Source organism: Thermobia domestica, chromosome 9, assembly GCF_964235325.1.
Source record: "Thermobia domestica chromosome 9, izTheDome1.hap1.1, whole genome shotgun sequence".
NCBI classification, from domain to species: domain Eukaryota; kingdom Metazoa; phylum Arthropoda; class Insecta; order Zygentoma; family Lepismatidae; genus Thermobia; species Thermobia domestica.
Genome location: NC_137462.1, coordinates 229,460,089 through 229,474,547, shown reverse-complemented (window position 1 = coordinate 229,474,547; position 14,459 = coordinate 229,460,089). Strand labels below are relative to the sequence as shown.

Here is a 14,459-nt window from a genome sequence, read left to right as displayed (position 1 = left end):
AGAAAAATCCCCAATGTAGCTTCTAGCCACATCGCATGTGCATGCGATCATTGTCACAGACATATATAATGGAAATTGAATATTTAAAACAGCATTAGTCGTGGTGCAAGGTCAGAGTTATTTACAAAGATGCAACCTAGAGTTTGTTTGTAATTATATTTCTTGATTTTTGGCGATCTACATCCCCCGGTCCACACTACCTTTACTAAAGCTATATTTCGTTTTGTCATATTTTAAAGAATGAAAACGCGAATGCTTTTTATTGCGTTTCAAAAAAATCGTAAGTCCTGTCGTTATTATCAGCATTGTGTCCAAAAGATTCCAGGTCCCATGACAATACGAAAACAATGATTTGTTTTTGTTAAGAAGAAAACATAGTCACATAGATCGAAAATGGCATTAAGGTGACATAACACTGTTGACCACACGCGAGTGAAATGGAACCTTTCAATTTTATGTCCCGCGACATATGGTAGGCTATCGCTGATGATGAGATTATATGAAATGATGGACAGAAGGAAGTTGGAGGGAACGAAAGTACCCCAAGAAAACCTACGGGCACTGTGTTGTTCACCACAAAGCCTACTTAACGTGGTTACAACCGAATTAATATTGTAACGATTTCTTCAGTGTTCTGTATTTAATTTTAAAAACGTAGTACGTAACGCTAATGTGAGCGCCCTCGAAAATAAATTTATCCTAAGAAAGGCAAAAGTATCCTGAGTACAGTCATGGTTTGCATATCAATTTCACTTCACTTCTCCTTCATGTAACAATCGTTGATCGCGAAAAAAATTTGAAATTCTTATTCTGTGCGTTTGCAGTAAGATAATAAAACTGCTTTTGAGTCATTGATATTTATACTGTACTTGGAAGTCCGTGAATTATGTCCCTCAATTAAAGTGAGAGTAGAAATTTAGTGAAAATATAGAGTTGGTAAGCACCTGATGCGAGTCATTGCGTTTGTTATTGGTTAATCAGGATGAAATATTTTGGGATACGACTACAGGAAGGAGACGTGATTAACTTGCTGCCATAACTGAAAGGAGTAAGCAATTCAAACATCTGTTTGCTCAGTATCCTTAAAAAAATGAAATGAAATCTTTAAGTTTTACGTCCCACGATTATGCCGGTTAGGCTAAAGGAGACGGTGATAATGAGATATGACTGAAATGGTGGAATGAAGAAAGTGGGAGGAAACGGGAGAACCCCGGGAAAACCCACGAACACGGTGTTTGTCCACCACAAAGTTCACTTGGCGGGGGCTGGGATCGAACCCGGGACCTCAAGCACCAGAGGTGAACGCTCTACCACTGAGCCACCGCGCCCCCCTCAGTATCCTTAAAAGACGCATTCTTGAGCCATAAATAGTATCAGGTGATTTACTATCAAATCTTCGCAGTATTTTGTAAGTAATCTTATTTTGTACGATGTTTAGGATTTAGTTTATTCTTAATTTAAATTTTCTAACTTTTCTCAAACTGCTCACTTTTTCCAATTCAAAACTACTAATAAAGGCGGCCGAAATTTATGCGCAGCGGTTAAAATCTGATACTGCGAAAGCTTTTACCTATGTTTGTAAAATTTTAGGAACATTTAGTGATGTCATGATTCAATTTTCCACATTTCTAGCAAGCAGTCTTTACGAGGAAGAAAGTGGGGCTAGATTTCAGTTTGAGTGCACTTTGTGTATTGGGCAGAATTCAATTCTGGTAAAGGGGTAAATGCGTCGTTTTTCTCTGATTGTGTCACATTTGTTGGACAGCAATGATTCGGTCCTTGCGATCGCTTCTATGTATGCGCCTTTTCAAAACTCTGTAGCGTAAGTAACGCACGCACCCCTTTTCAATTACATGTTGCAAGGCATGTGCTGGTAATCCTCTTAGAATGTGGTAGAAAGCGAGAGTATCAGTCATATTTGTCTTTTCACAATAACACAGAATCATCATGGAGGTTATATATTGGGCTTACGTTTAATTTCATTTTTCTATTTTTATCACGTGAAAAATAGTGAATACGGCTCGGAGAATCAATGCTTACTACCGAAAACCATCTGTAATAATTCTGCTGTTTCATTGAAGCCTTTAACACGGCAAACTTCTGTAAAGTAGGGATCGTAGAAATCCTTCCCTGTGCCGTTACTGGGATTCTCAAACTCATGAAACGTACAATTTTTCAAACACATATGATAACGCTCATTGCTGAGATTATAGATTACTACTTTACTGATCTCCGGCATATCTCATCTAAAATAAAATAAACTAGCAAAGCGTAGTTAGTGTGGGTAAGTTTTTTCCACTTTATTGTCTAGGTTCTCTTCTCATATAATATTTAAGTATGTTCGTTATGCAAACGTTGTCATGATGAGGGTTTCCTTTTTCCTTTCCTCAGATGTAACGGTGACGTCTGCAGCCGAGAAAGATACCTAATTACATTACCTAATTCTTTGCACACGAACTGATATTAGTCCGCTGTCATTTTCCAATGGGTGTACTGAATAGAAAATTACTAACCTTTCGCTGTAGGGTATAGTTTGCTCTTCAGCCTTCTTAGAATTTGATGTTGCTTCTAGCTAGATACAAATTAAGTCTGCATCTGATAAATCCCATTTGGTGAAACTTTCCTAACCTGATTCTGAGTCTATTGACCTCACGTTCACGTGTGACATCACGACTTCTTTCTGCTGTTCCGCTTCTTATTCCGTGGTATGTTGTGTATGTCATAAGAAAAATACAAGCAATATTTTCGAAATATTTGTTACAGTATATATTCAGAATCTGACGAAGTCTTCTTTGGAGAGTTCTCTTGGAATTTATTTTTGTTTTTCTTCCTTGCTTTTTGAACATTGCGACTCATATCTGTTGGGATCGCTAAACAATGCGAGTGTTCCTAAATACATAACTTTATCAAGAAGTTTAGTTAACTGGACAAATTTGTCACCGATATCAATATCACTTCGCCATTGTTTAAAACTGTTCCATTAAATATGACGTCGGGGCCGATCTCCAAAAGTGTGTGTAGCAATTAAGTCTCTATAACAGATATTTTTGGTAAGGGTCTTTACACGAATAATACGCTTTTCCGATGCCGTGAACTATGTCGTTTCGGGCAGAGACACACATGGTCTGAATAATCACTCTTTACTTGTAAAGCGGTTAGCTCATTCCAACTATTTGAAGTTTAGCAATTTTGTACGTCACTTTATTAATGAGTTTCGAATGTCGCCGTCGATTCAAGGGAGTCGTCTACGAGGACCAATAAAAACTGTGCAAGAACTTGAAACGGCTTGCTGCTACTTCTGTCCACTTAATGCACAGCTTACAAAAGTCGTATGATTTGTCTTTGAGTGAGAATTGCCTAATTTTCTAACATTATGTTGATGATGGTGTCATATTAATGGATTCCCTAGGGCTCTAGTCTAGGCAGAATGTTCTTGTGGGATCTTTCTCCCAGACACTAGGTACTAACGGATTTCGATACCCAGAATTTTGGTAATAGGAAATTTGTTTTCCATCACTGAATGACAATTCGCAGTGATCATATTTGGTGGGTAGTGTTGTACCGATTCCTATACACGAGGCTTGTGTTGGTTGGTGGGAAAATGAAGCGGACTTCAATTAACAAGGGTTTCGTATTTGGAAATCGGTTCTATGTGGCATACTTCCTGTATCTTACTTGGATCGTGAATATATTGTGTATGCAACCTATATCATGTGGCTGGGCATAGTTGAGTTCATGGCACACTTCGTCTGTTTTGCTTTCTTGTGCCGTAATCTTGATATGACATAACAAACTAGTTGTTTAGCGGAGAGGAAAGAATTCGACCGTGACCTTGCTCTTGTAAAATATTTATTGGACGTAAACTTTCTGAAAGCACCACATACTCTTTCTTTTCTACGTTTTTCGTATATTGCAAGTTTCCTAAAAACTGAATAATAGAAAACCCAGTATACTTTTACGCTAAAACTAGCGCATATATATAGCAGAATAACATGACTTAAGAATCTGAAAACTTGTACATTCTTCGGACATTGTTCTCGCATTACATGCGCACTTCCAAATTCTCTTGAAAGTAGACAAGATATGCATAATCCGGAAAGGCTTGCTTCAAACGGTCAATTACTTCGTCATATGCAATGGATTCGCGGGATGTGATCTTGGTAACATACTAATCCAGTGCAGTCAAGAAAACAAGCCACCAAAAGTCTGCTTATTCACACTTGTTCACCGATAGATCTCGTACTTGTATACGAATACTGGTACTGATTTCGTTGGCAGGCCTGTTTAGCCAAATGTAGGCAGTCTCACATAAGGACAAATATTTCCATCTTTCATCAGAGTTAGTACTTCCTCATATGCTTGGGATTGAGAACTTGAAGATGGTAGGCCATTATTTCCACCGCTTGAATGCTGTTGATTTTCTCGGAAGTTTGAAATTTGACTCAGCCCAGCCTGCTTTCCCACGTGTTCATTCCAATTATTATTCTTTATTTAAGTCATTGAATGGACCACTTCCATTTTACTACTGTTCCAGGGTGTCACTGGTACTTGAAATATTGGAAAGGACCTGTGTAAGTTCTCGTCAAAAATAAAAGTTCTATTTGCCTCGCTTTTTTGATGTATGCCTATAGATATAAAGGCAACTTCTCAGGAAAAAAATATTTCGATGACACTGATAACGATTTCAAGAAAGTAGAGTCAAAATACCGTAAATGTTTATAATGGAGTATATGGGAAACTACATGTTATATTCGGATTTTTGTAGGTACCGTCCACAACTCTGAGATCAATGATTTGCACATATGATGTGCATCAGAGTACGGGACAAATAATAGGTAGAAACGAAAGTGGTGTTATGTTTCCCTTGGCTTATACAGGGTGTTGAAATTGGGCACCATCTGGTAGTTTAATAGATTGTATGAGAGAGTTTTTGATGGCTGGGTATTGTATTACGTACCAGATGATATGATGTTCCTTCCGAAGGCAGGGCTGTGACCCGAAGGTCCCTGGGCAAGGTGAATCCACGATGGTTTACCATTGCCTGCCATGAGATGATGACGTCCGAAGGATGGAACCTACAGTTGAACATGGGATCCGGACTTCCTCTGTCCCACCGGGAATTGAACCTGAGATCCTTGATTACAAGGCGAAGAGCTTATCCATCATCCATCCGTTCATCCATCGAGGACACATTCTTATAAATAAGACCATTGCCATATTATGATATTTAATATTACGAAATAGGCAGAAAAGAAAGTGTCTGGGTCTGTTACACACATGCACACACACAAACCGACACACACATACACAGACACACAAATAAGTCATCGGAAATATAATGATCACAAAGTGTTAAATTCTATGGGAATGGACAATATTTTCCGTAGATGTGAATGACAACACCACGATTAGTGGTCAAAATGTGCAGCAGACCTCCTTATAACCAAAGTTAAGCCATGCCTGGATCTTCATTACCGTGTATGTCCTTAGTGTCCAGAAAAATACCACGTAAATCTGAAGCCGGAAAATGAACAGTTTCATAGCGAGCACCACCAAGATACCAAAGAACAGAAGCCACATGCGAGCAACATCCGAGAACACGAGCTCCACTGGGGCACTTGCATTACCATCCAAGAATAGCGTCGGCTCCTGATTTTTCTGGATCATATTCAATGAAAAGTGTGTACTGCAAATTCTGTACATGTCGAGATTGAATTTTAAACCTCCAGGATGTGTGGAGTGATATGTAAATGGAACAGTGAAAAACTACCACCATATTTCATGGGCTCTGCTGCATATGCGTGAGCATTTTGGATTTGATAAATTTCAAGCGTGATTTTGAATAAGTCTTCTGTCAATCGAGGGAAGTTAGTAATTGACGATCTGTCACACGGTTCCCAAATCTTTGCTGAGAGTTTATCAATATCACCGGATGTCTGTAGTTTCTTTTGTAGTTCGTTTGTTAAACGAGCACATGATAAGATTTCAATACTTTCGTCAGATTTTTTCTGGTGCATCGTTGGTCAATAGAAGCGCAAACTGATTCTCTAAGGCACCTGCAATGAGTAAATACTCGCGTAAGTAGGGAAGAGCCGCAATTGAAACCCTATCCCTAATCATCTTGTACTTCATTTTGAGATGGCCATTTTTCGCTTCTACACACCACCTGCCCTTTGTGACAATACGGGATTGGTTTGCAGCCAGGCAGTCATGCTGCTTCTTTCTCTTTTCTAAAAGACGTGACATTTTCGGAATGATCCCCGCCTCCTTCAACACCGTCATGGAATCTCGGAATCCCCTGTCAACCAAAACGCAGTCCCCTGGTTGTAAGAGCTTGTTTAAACCATTTGCTGTGTCGGCGAACATAGAGTTTGTAATACTAGTATCATTATTTACACCAACAATGTCGACAATGTACCCACGATCATCATCGGTTTCACTAACGGACGTCCTTTTTGCACACTATACACACGCCTTTGCAGAGTGTAGTTCGTCGATTTTTCGGTGTAAATGTATGTTCCGTCATAGACTAAAGCCAGCTTGTCATCCCCTACCCCATAAAGTTTGCTGGCCCAAGCTGGAACCTTCCTCAGAAGAAACGAACGAGGTAAATGCTTTGAACCCAATATGGGCGGTACAAACTCCCTCATCAAAGCCTGTCTGACTGATTTCAATGCATTTGACATACTTCCGTGGCATGAATATCCAAATATTGCTCCCAGAAAGTCATTACAAAGATCATGCCTTAGTTTCATTAACAACATGCCCAGTCTGGTTTCAACGCTTGTAACACTGCTGTTATGTAAGGCGTCAAAGAAGTTGCACAGCATAGTCAACTGTTCATTGGTCAATCCCGTGAACACTACTAACTGTTCTTCAGGAATTTCTGCGAGGCTTACCTTCATGTGCACAGGCACAGTTGACGTATCTTCAACGTTGAGATCCGATCCCTGACTACCCATTTCTGGTTGTTTCTGCACACTTCTCACATAAGAATTTGCCTTTATATAGCATGTTGTACATAGTACTGTTGACTGACCGAAGCACTAGAATGACTTACATTTGCTCCCACGCATGTAACTAGCCGCTTGTAAGAACTCACTTCCACACACCGGTCACTTTCTTTGCCCTCTAAACCATAGTTCGCACACAGAACATTGCCGATGTTTATCCGTGCTTCCACCGGAAGCCATTTGTCACACACGTCACCAAATTGTTTTGAAATAAATAAGATGGCTTTTGCATTACACGTTTCCGCACTGGCGAAACCTACCAGAAAATAACACCAAATAGTACACAACAACAAAGTTCGCATAAATGTCGCGAGAAACAAAACAACAAGTCACTGGACAAAAGCATGCAGGAATTGCAACTTCTTGCAGGCACAATGAGTAGGCACAACACACGAATCGATCACTACTTGCAGTCACTAAAGATGAGTAAGCTACTACAGAAATCAACACCTCCACAATGACGCTTCTACTGTACTTCCCCAGATAGAGGCAGCCTCCCAACAGACAGATAGCGAATATGAAGCGAATGTTTGCATATACACAACCTCAGACGTCCGGATCGGTCAAATAGAACATAATGCCACTGACGTTTTCAACTATTATTTGACCCTTACACTGCTGTATATCATAATATGAGAATGGTCTTATTTGTCAGAATATGTCCCCGGTGGATGAATGGATAAGCTCTTCGCCTTATAATCAAGCGATCTCAGGTTCGATTCCCGGTGGGGACAGGGGAAATCCGGATCTCTTGTTCAACTGTAGGTTCCATGCTTCGGACGTCATCATCTCATGGCAGGCAATGGTAAGCCATCGTGGATTCACCTTTCCCAGGGACCTTTGGGTCACAGCCCTGCCTTCGGGAGGAACACCACATCATCTTGATCTGCATTTCGGAGGCGCTGATGGTACGTAATACAATTCCCAGCCACCAAATACAGTCTACCATACAGTCTATTAAACTACCAGATGGTGCCCAATTTCAACACCCTGTATCAGCCAAGGGAAACATAACACCACTTTCGTTTCTACCTATTATTTGTCCCGTACTCTGATGCACATCATATGTGCAAATCATTGATCTCAGAGTTGTGGACGGTACCTACAAAAATCCGAATATAACATGTAGTTTCCCATATACTCCATTATAAACATTTACGGTATTTTGGCTCTACTTTCTTGAAATCGTTATCAGTGTCGTCGAAATATTTTTTTCCTGAGAAGTTGCCTTTATATCTATAGGCATACATCAAAAAAGCGAGGCAAATAGAACTTTTATTTTTGACGAGAACTTACACAGGGTCCTTTGTATCGATATTAGAAATTAATGTGTAATATCAGAGAAATTTAAAAATTCCCTTTGAGAGCCATTGAGATGCCAGCCCCATCATCTGGATGTAAATGGTGATTGGGCCAACTTGCCAACCACTGAAAAACTAGCTAACTCGTAAAAGAAAATGGATATTGTTTATAATATAGATGTTTATAAAATGTTATCTTTTATTTTTTAAATAACTTTTGAAATATAAAGAGAGTCGCACATCTAAATGTGTAAGTAAGAACATTAGACATGTTACTTGAATGTTTGTAATTAACTAGTTTTCTATTTAGCACTGTTTGTAGAAACGGTAATACGAACGTTAAAAAAAATAAAAGTAGAAATATATGTAATATAATGAACCGGGTGTGGAAAGAGTTAGCTGTTGGAAGTCAGTGGAGGTAATAAATAAATAAATTAAATAAAAAATAAATGCGTGTGCATTACGACAGGCATTGTCGGATAAATAACATTCAGAAAACACTAATTTGTGTGTGTGTGTGTGTTTTTTTTTTTGGGGGGGGGGGTGATGCTGCCACAGTGCTCGAGCGCTTACTTCTGATATATGGGGTCTCTGGTACGATCCCTTGTAAAGTAAGTTTGTGGTGTACAAGATCGTGCCCGCAGATTTTATCGGGATACTCTCGTTTGCTTCCACATGCTCACTCCACTAATTTTTCCATCATCATTCACTTTCCATAATCATCCGTCTTCATTAGAGCATAATCATGGGACGTTAAACTGAAATATTAATTTTCTCTGTCTATTTCTCCCCTTCTTCTGATTTTAACCCACTAGTTTTTGTGCATTCTTTCAGTTACAATATTGAAGAAGACAGCATATTTTCAACATATTTTTCAAATTGTTAAATATCACAGAACACAGTCTTATGTGGCACTCCTTTTTTTTTTTTTTTTTTTTTTCCTTTTAAGTTCACCGTAATGTACTGAAAATTTTTTAGCAGGACGCTGGAAATATACTAAAAGTTTCCAAGTTAACTCCAATAGACACCCTGTGCTGCCCTCAGTTTTAGGTAGTATTCCCGTCATAAATTACTTAGTTTGAATTCCGTTTATCATATGTCGTTGAATACGAGGTTTTGAATTTGTGTAGTGTAATTACTAATAGGATGAGTCATTATAATGGGTACAACTGAGGGCTTTTGAAAACTGGTTTGTGTATTTATATTCGACCTACCTTTTCGGTTTGAATATGCGTTCTCTTGATAAAACTGATTTTCTATCTGCTTCTTTGGCATTAACATTCAATGGTTGTTAGTAATTTGGTTATTTACCGAGATAACCAACAAATGGTGACTGCGACGAATTGTCCATGAAGTCTATCATATCGTCAGGCTTTCATGACATGATTTCATTTCTTGTAATTACACATGCTGTTAGCTTTCTCCCGCAGCTTTCACCCGTGTTTTCTGTTCGTCAAATATAAGATTTTAATCATGATCTTTCAAGTTCCTTTTCGATTTTTTCTAAAGAAGGTTTATAAGGTTTTCATAGTTTCTCGCGAGTCTTTTGTGTCTCTGTTGAACTAACTACGTTGATTTCATTTGCTTCCCGTGGGTGAGTAACACATACAGGACTAAATGCTACAATGGAGGATTTCAATTTTTTGTCAGTGTGAGGATCAAATATTTTATTTACTTCTGTTTCATGAGATGCCAACTCTAAATGCTCGTTTATATTCCTTGATCAAATGGTTCCTCTATTTAAATGTAGCGTTTCTGGCCATCTTTGTCTAGGTACGCGAAACCAAAATGCGGACATTTGCTACCGTAAACCGAATCATATCCACACTTTAAACAATGACTATTCTTAACCCATATGTAAGGAATGATAGAGGACGTTTTGGAGGGATATATTACTCTAAATTTATTACCAGTTTTCTCAACTCTTTGCTTGATATTCATACTAACTGAGTACATGGGTGCACTAATAATAAATGATAATTTTTGTATGAATGATCAATAGTATACCTGATTTCTGCACTTATAATCCATTTTGAAACACTAAACAAGCGCAGAACACAGTTAGTATGCTTTTCATTGCCAGTGCTGATACAAAAATCGAAACACAATAAAAATCAAGTAAGGTAAACAGATATGTGGACCATAACCAGCAAAGCGTTCATCAAATACATGGACAAAGTTGATTTGATCAGTCCTTCCCTCGACACATATGCATTGGTGCCTCCACCATAAAATGTCACAACGCCAGGACATGGACGGAGATCACACGGGGACTCACATCAGACATACGTTACGCGTTAGTTGGCGTACGGGACAGCACCCAGGCGTCCAACCACGACGCAACTTGAGCATATCACTGACGGGATGCCAATTACATGAACAGTCGCCTTGTGGGCAAAAAGATGTGAATAGCGGCACGTGTAATGGGATTGATTTCACAGTTGGCTAATATTAGTGACCAAACCCTCAAGGACTAATAAATTCATGACAGCTCGCAGCCATCCGAATTCAGAAAATTCTTTCAACCAAAATTAGGATCAGAGTATGATTGGTAGAGACAAACCATGGTTGAAATCTCTTTGACTCCTGAAATACAACTTACACAACGGAACGAAGGTTCCCTAGTGTCTTGTTTAAACCCATCATTAAATATGAATGTCTGCTACCTGTAAACTTACTTATTTTAATACAACATCATATCGACAATTCTCCTAATTTGCGGCGCAGCCACAACTGACTTCTGAGACCTATTCATCTTAAGATACCATTAATTTTAATGTTTCGATATCGTTACATATTTCGAAAATTGCTGTGCAAATCTCAGTACTGAACCCCCTATAAGGAGCAATATATAGAAAGGAAAATTCTTTGTAAAACCACGAAAGCAAAATCAAGATAGTTAAGGTCCTTCATATTCTTCGTTCCATGTTAAAGTTGGTACCAAGTGTTTATTTAGCTTTAGTAACATTATGCATGATTTTTTTCTACCGGTGCTTCAGCTTGTTATTTTCTAGTAGCGTGGTACCTTCAGTTGTGTTCCTGTCTAAAATAGAATCAGTATGTAAGAAACTATATATATATATCCTTGACACATTCTTCCTTCTCAAAAAATACTATAAAAGCACACCAATTACGACACCAGCTTTATGGCAAAGATGTTCTTCCACATTGAACTACCTGTACATTTCGCTTTTACAGAGTTCTAGTAAAGTCACTTTTTCAGGTGAAAGATAAGCGTTTCAGCCGTTTTGCCACATCTGTCAACAAGGTAAAGATCAACACAGCTGCCACCATTTTTTATAACAATATTTCTTCCAAAAATGCTACGTAATTTCCATTTTTAATGAACGCTTTTTCTGATCCCGCGTAGCGTAATCGCTAACCCTCTCGCCTTTGCTGCGAACGGTCCCGAATTTGATTCCTGGTTAGGACACCCGATCGAAATGGTGTAACAGCTTTTTCAGGCCAGCCATCATGAGTGAGTTTTATCTTGAGTTTTCCTTATTTACTCCAACAAATGCCGGAGTTGTACTTGTCATACAAATCCCACACCACTTCTTTCTTTCCCCCTCCCTCGGATATGCACTTACCTTGGGACGCCATCCATCACACATGAAGGGCTAAAGGCCATAAATGCCGGCAATGCCCAGAAAAACGTATAAATAAATAAATTAATTAATGAACACTTTCTTGACGCTTCTCTTCAAGGCAAGTCTGTTGTTGCTATAGTGCGTCCAGTAAGAGAACGTCTCTGACAGCTCGCAGTGACATTGCCACTACTCGCGTGTCAAGTTTTTTTTTTTTTTTTTTTTTTTTTTTTTTTTTTTTTTTGTGCAACTGTAGTGACAATTTAATTAATGGTATAAGACAGATTGATCGTGGTTGGTAACACTGGTATCAAAGTAGGGGCTGCAATGTCCCACCGCATGTGGTAACAAACGTCAGAGACCATCTCTTGTTGGCCGTGCTATAATACCTCAGAAGAAACAAGTGCAAGTGAGCGTATGTGTAGAATTTCAGCTTTAACTGAGAGGCATTGTGACGTATTGTGGTGGAAAAAAGCTGTATGGCTTCAATCTAAAAGGCAAATTGAGCTATCGTGAAAGAGAACGATTCTGAAAATATATGAAAGTTTAGGTTCAGCACGTAATCTTGGTCTCCTGAATTTAACTCAGTGGAATATTTCTGAAAGGAATAAATTCTTCTAAGGTGTGGTTACTGTTTTGTATGTAATAACTTCATTGTCATTCTTTGTTGACTATTCTTCACGCAGCATGTGGAAAATATTGCACGCAATCAGTTCAAGTAGAAATAATTGAACAGATCTCTTGTAACAGAATAAGGACAGATGTTACTACAAATTAGATTGAATTTTAACGTTAGATATGTTTTAATAGTAACATATATTTTTACTTTCAGTAATTGATTCTGGTTTCATGAAAGTCCACTGGTTCAGTCCCAAGACACACATGGAATCACTTATAACTATCCCTGTTTCACAATCAGCAGCAGAACAGCGTGCAGGACGAGCAGGAAGAGTGCGTTCTGGAAAGGCATACAGGTAATATTTATATCTGTTCTTGTTCAATAAGTAACGCACAAAATACACTGTTCGCGTTCCTGGTTTGTCTAGTAGGTGAGAACTTTTCTCTTTCTTTAAAGATTTCAGCCGTCTGATTTTGTTGGTATTTTTAAATTGGCTTCATACATATAGAATATAGGTAGACCACGTATAATTAGACCAACTCAACTGTACCATGTTTTTATCTAGAGTGTTCGTTTGTAAACTTCTCGGTAATGCCCCCTTCATGTACCGAACCCTCAACATGACGAAAGGAGAGGGGCTGACAGGATAGATTCATACTTCATACATGTGATCATGGTTTATTCTGCATTTTCTCAGCTTATTCTCTCAGTTATGAATATTTCTACAGGACTGTCAGTTGGTTGGTGAAGGTCTGGAAAATTGATGATCGGTTAATATCTTCCTCCTGCAGAAATGGACGTGCATCTATCGTGTTCTATTTGTGTGAGAGTCTAATATATTTTCATTGTTGCGTTGGGTACAGAGAAAACGAATATAAATTAAACCAAAATGCATTCGTGCCGCTTTCTAAAACATGCTTTAAAAAAAAAAAAAAAAAAAAAAAGAAAGAAAGAAAGAAAGAGTTGAGTTGAGTTGATTTTAGTTTAACGTCCCGTTCAGCAGCGAGGCTATATGAGACGTGGACCTACTGATTAACGTGGAATCCGAACCACATGAGCTCCCGCCGGGAATCGAACCCGGGTCTCCCACGCCAAAGGCGCGTACGCTAACCACTTAGCCACGAAGGAGCTCAAGAAAGAAAGAAAAGAAAGGATTTTTATTTTTGTTCAGCATATCCCGTTTCCCTTAATCACGTCTGCTCCTCGGTTATCCTGTGACGAGGAAGTGACTATGGGATTGCTTGGGGAGTAGCGTCAGTTCTTGTGAACATTTTGGTGCAGTGTTGCGGTGAATGCAAAATACTTTAAATTTTTTTCAATAAATACTTTCTGTGGATAAGAAATCTTTAAATTCGTGTGTGAGCTCACCCTCTTGTAAATCGCGTGTGTGCTCAACCACATCTTAAGCACGGTACTGCTTCGTAGTGAGTTTTTGAGACATTAGCTTCAAACACTCTTTTTAACGAACCAGGTCTCTAGAGTGATGATTTTAGTGAATGCTACCAACTTCGATATGTTTTCTCACATTAATTACGAAGTATGTTAAGTCGCTGTTTATATTCAATAAGAAATTTGGCTTAAATGTTAAGAAGTTATAAATTAATACAGTTAAATAAAATGCTGTATTAATATTGAAGGAACATGTATTTCTATAAATTTGATTAATACGCTGATGAGTGTACAAATTTAAAACAAAACGTTTGTTTGTAAAACAAATGAACCCTGTGCGAATGAGAAATTGTCATTTCAATATGTCGTAGTTCCTACTAGATGTGTTTTGTATTGACAAAAAAAAAATTAATAAATAAATAAAATAAAATAAAAAAAAACATGAAAGCATGATTCGGCAACCTTATAAAACACATGAAAGAAGTAATAGACAGTTCTGCTGGTTTTCACGTAAACGTTCGGGACAGTTAGTTTGAAAGACTAATAACGT

The 14,459-nt window shown here is 38.4% G+C and overlaps 1 protein-coding gene across 7 annotated transcripts in view; it reads left to right on the top strand.

Moving 5' to 3' along the window:
• LOC145660614 (putative ATP-dependent RNA helicase DHX35) overlaps nt 1–14,459 on the top strand; it is a 589,276-nt gene that overhangs the window by 342,081 nt on the left and 232,736 nt on the right. For all 7 annotated transcript variants that reach the window (XM_081725887.1, XM_081725888.1, XM_081725889.1 and 4 more), the window contains one exon: nt 12,734–12,875. In XM_081725887.1, coding sequence (XP_081582013.1) covers nt 12,734–12,875 — 142 coding nt within the window. The remainder of the gene's footprint in view (nt 1–12,733; nt 12,876–14,459) is intronic.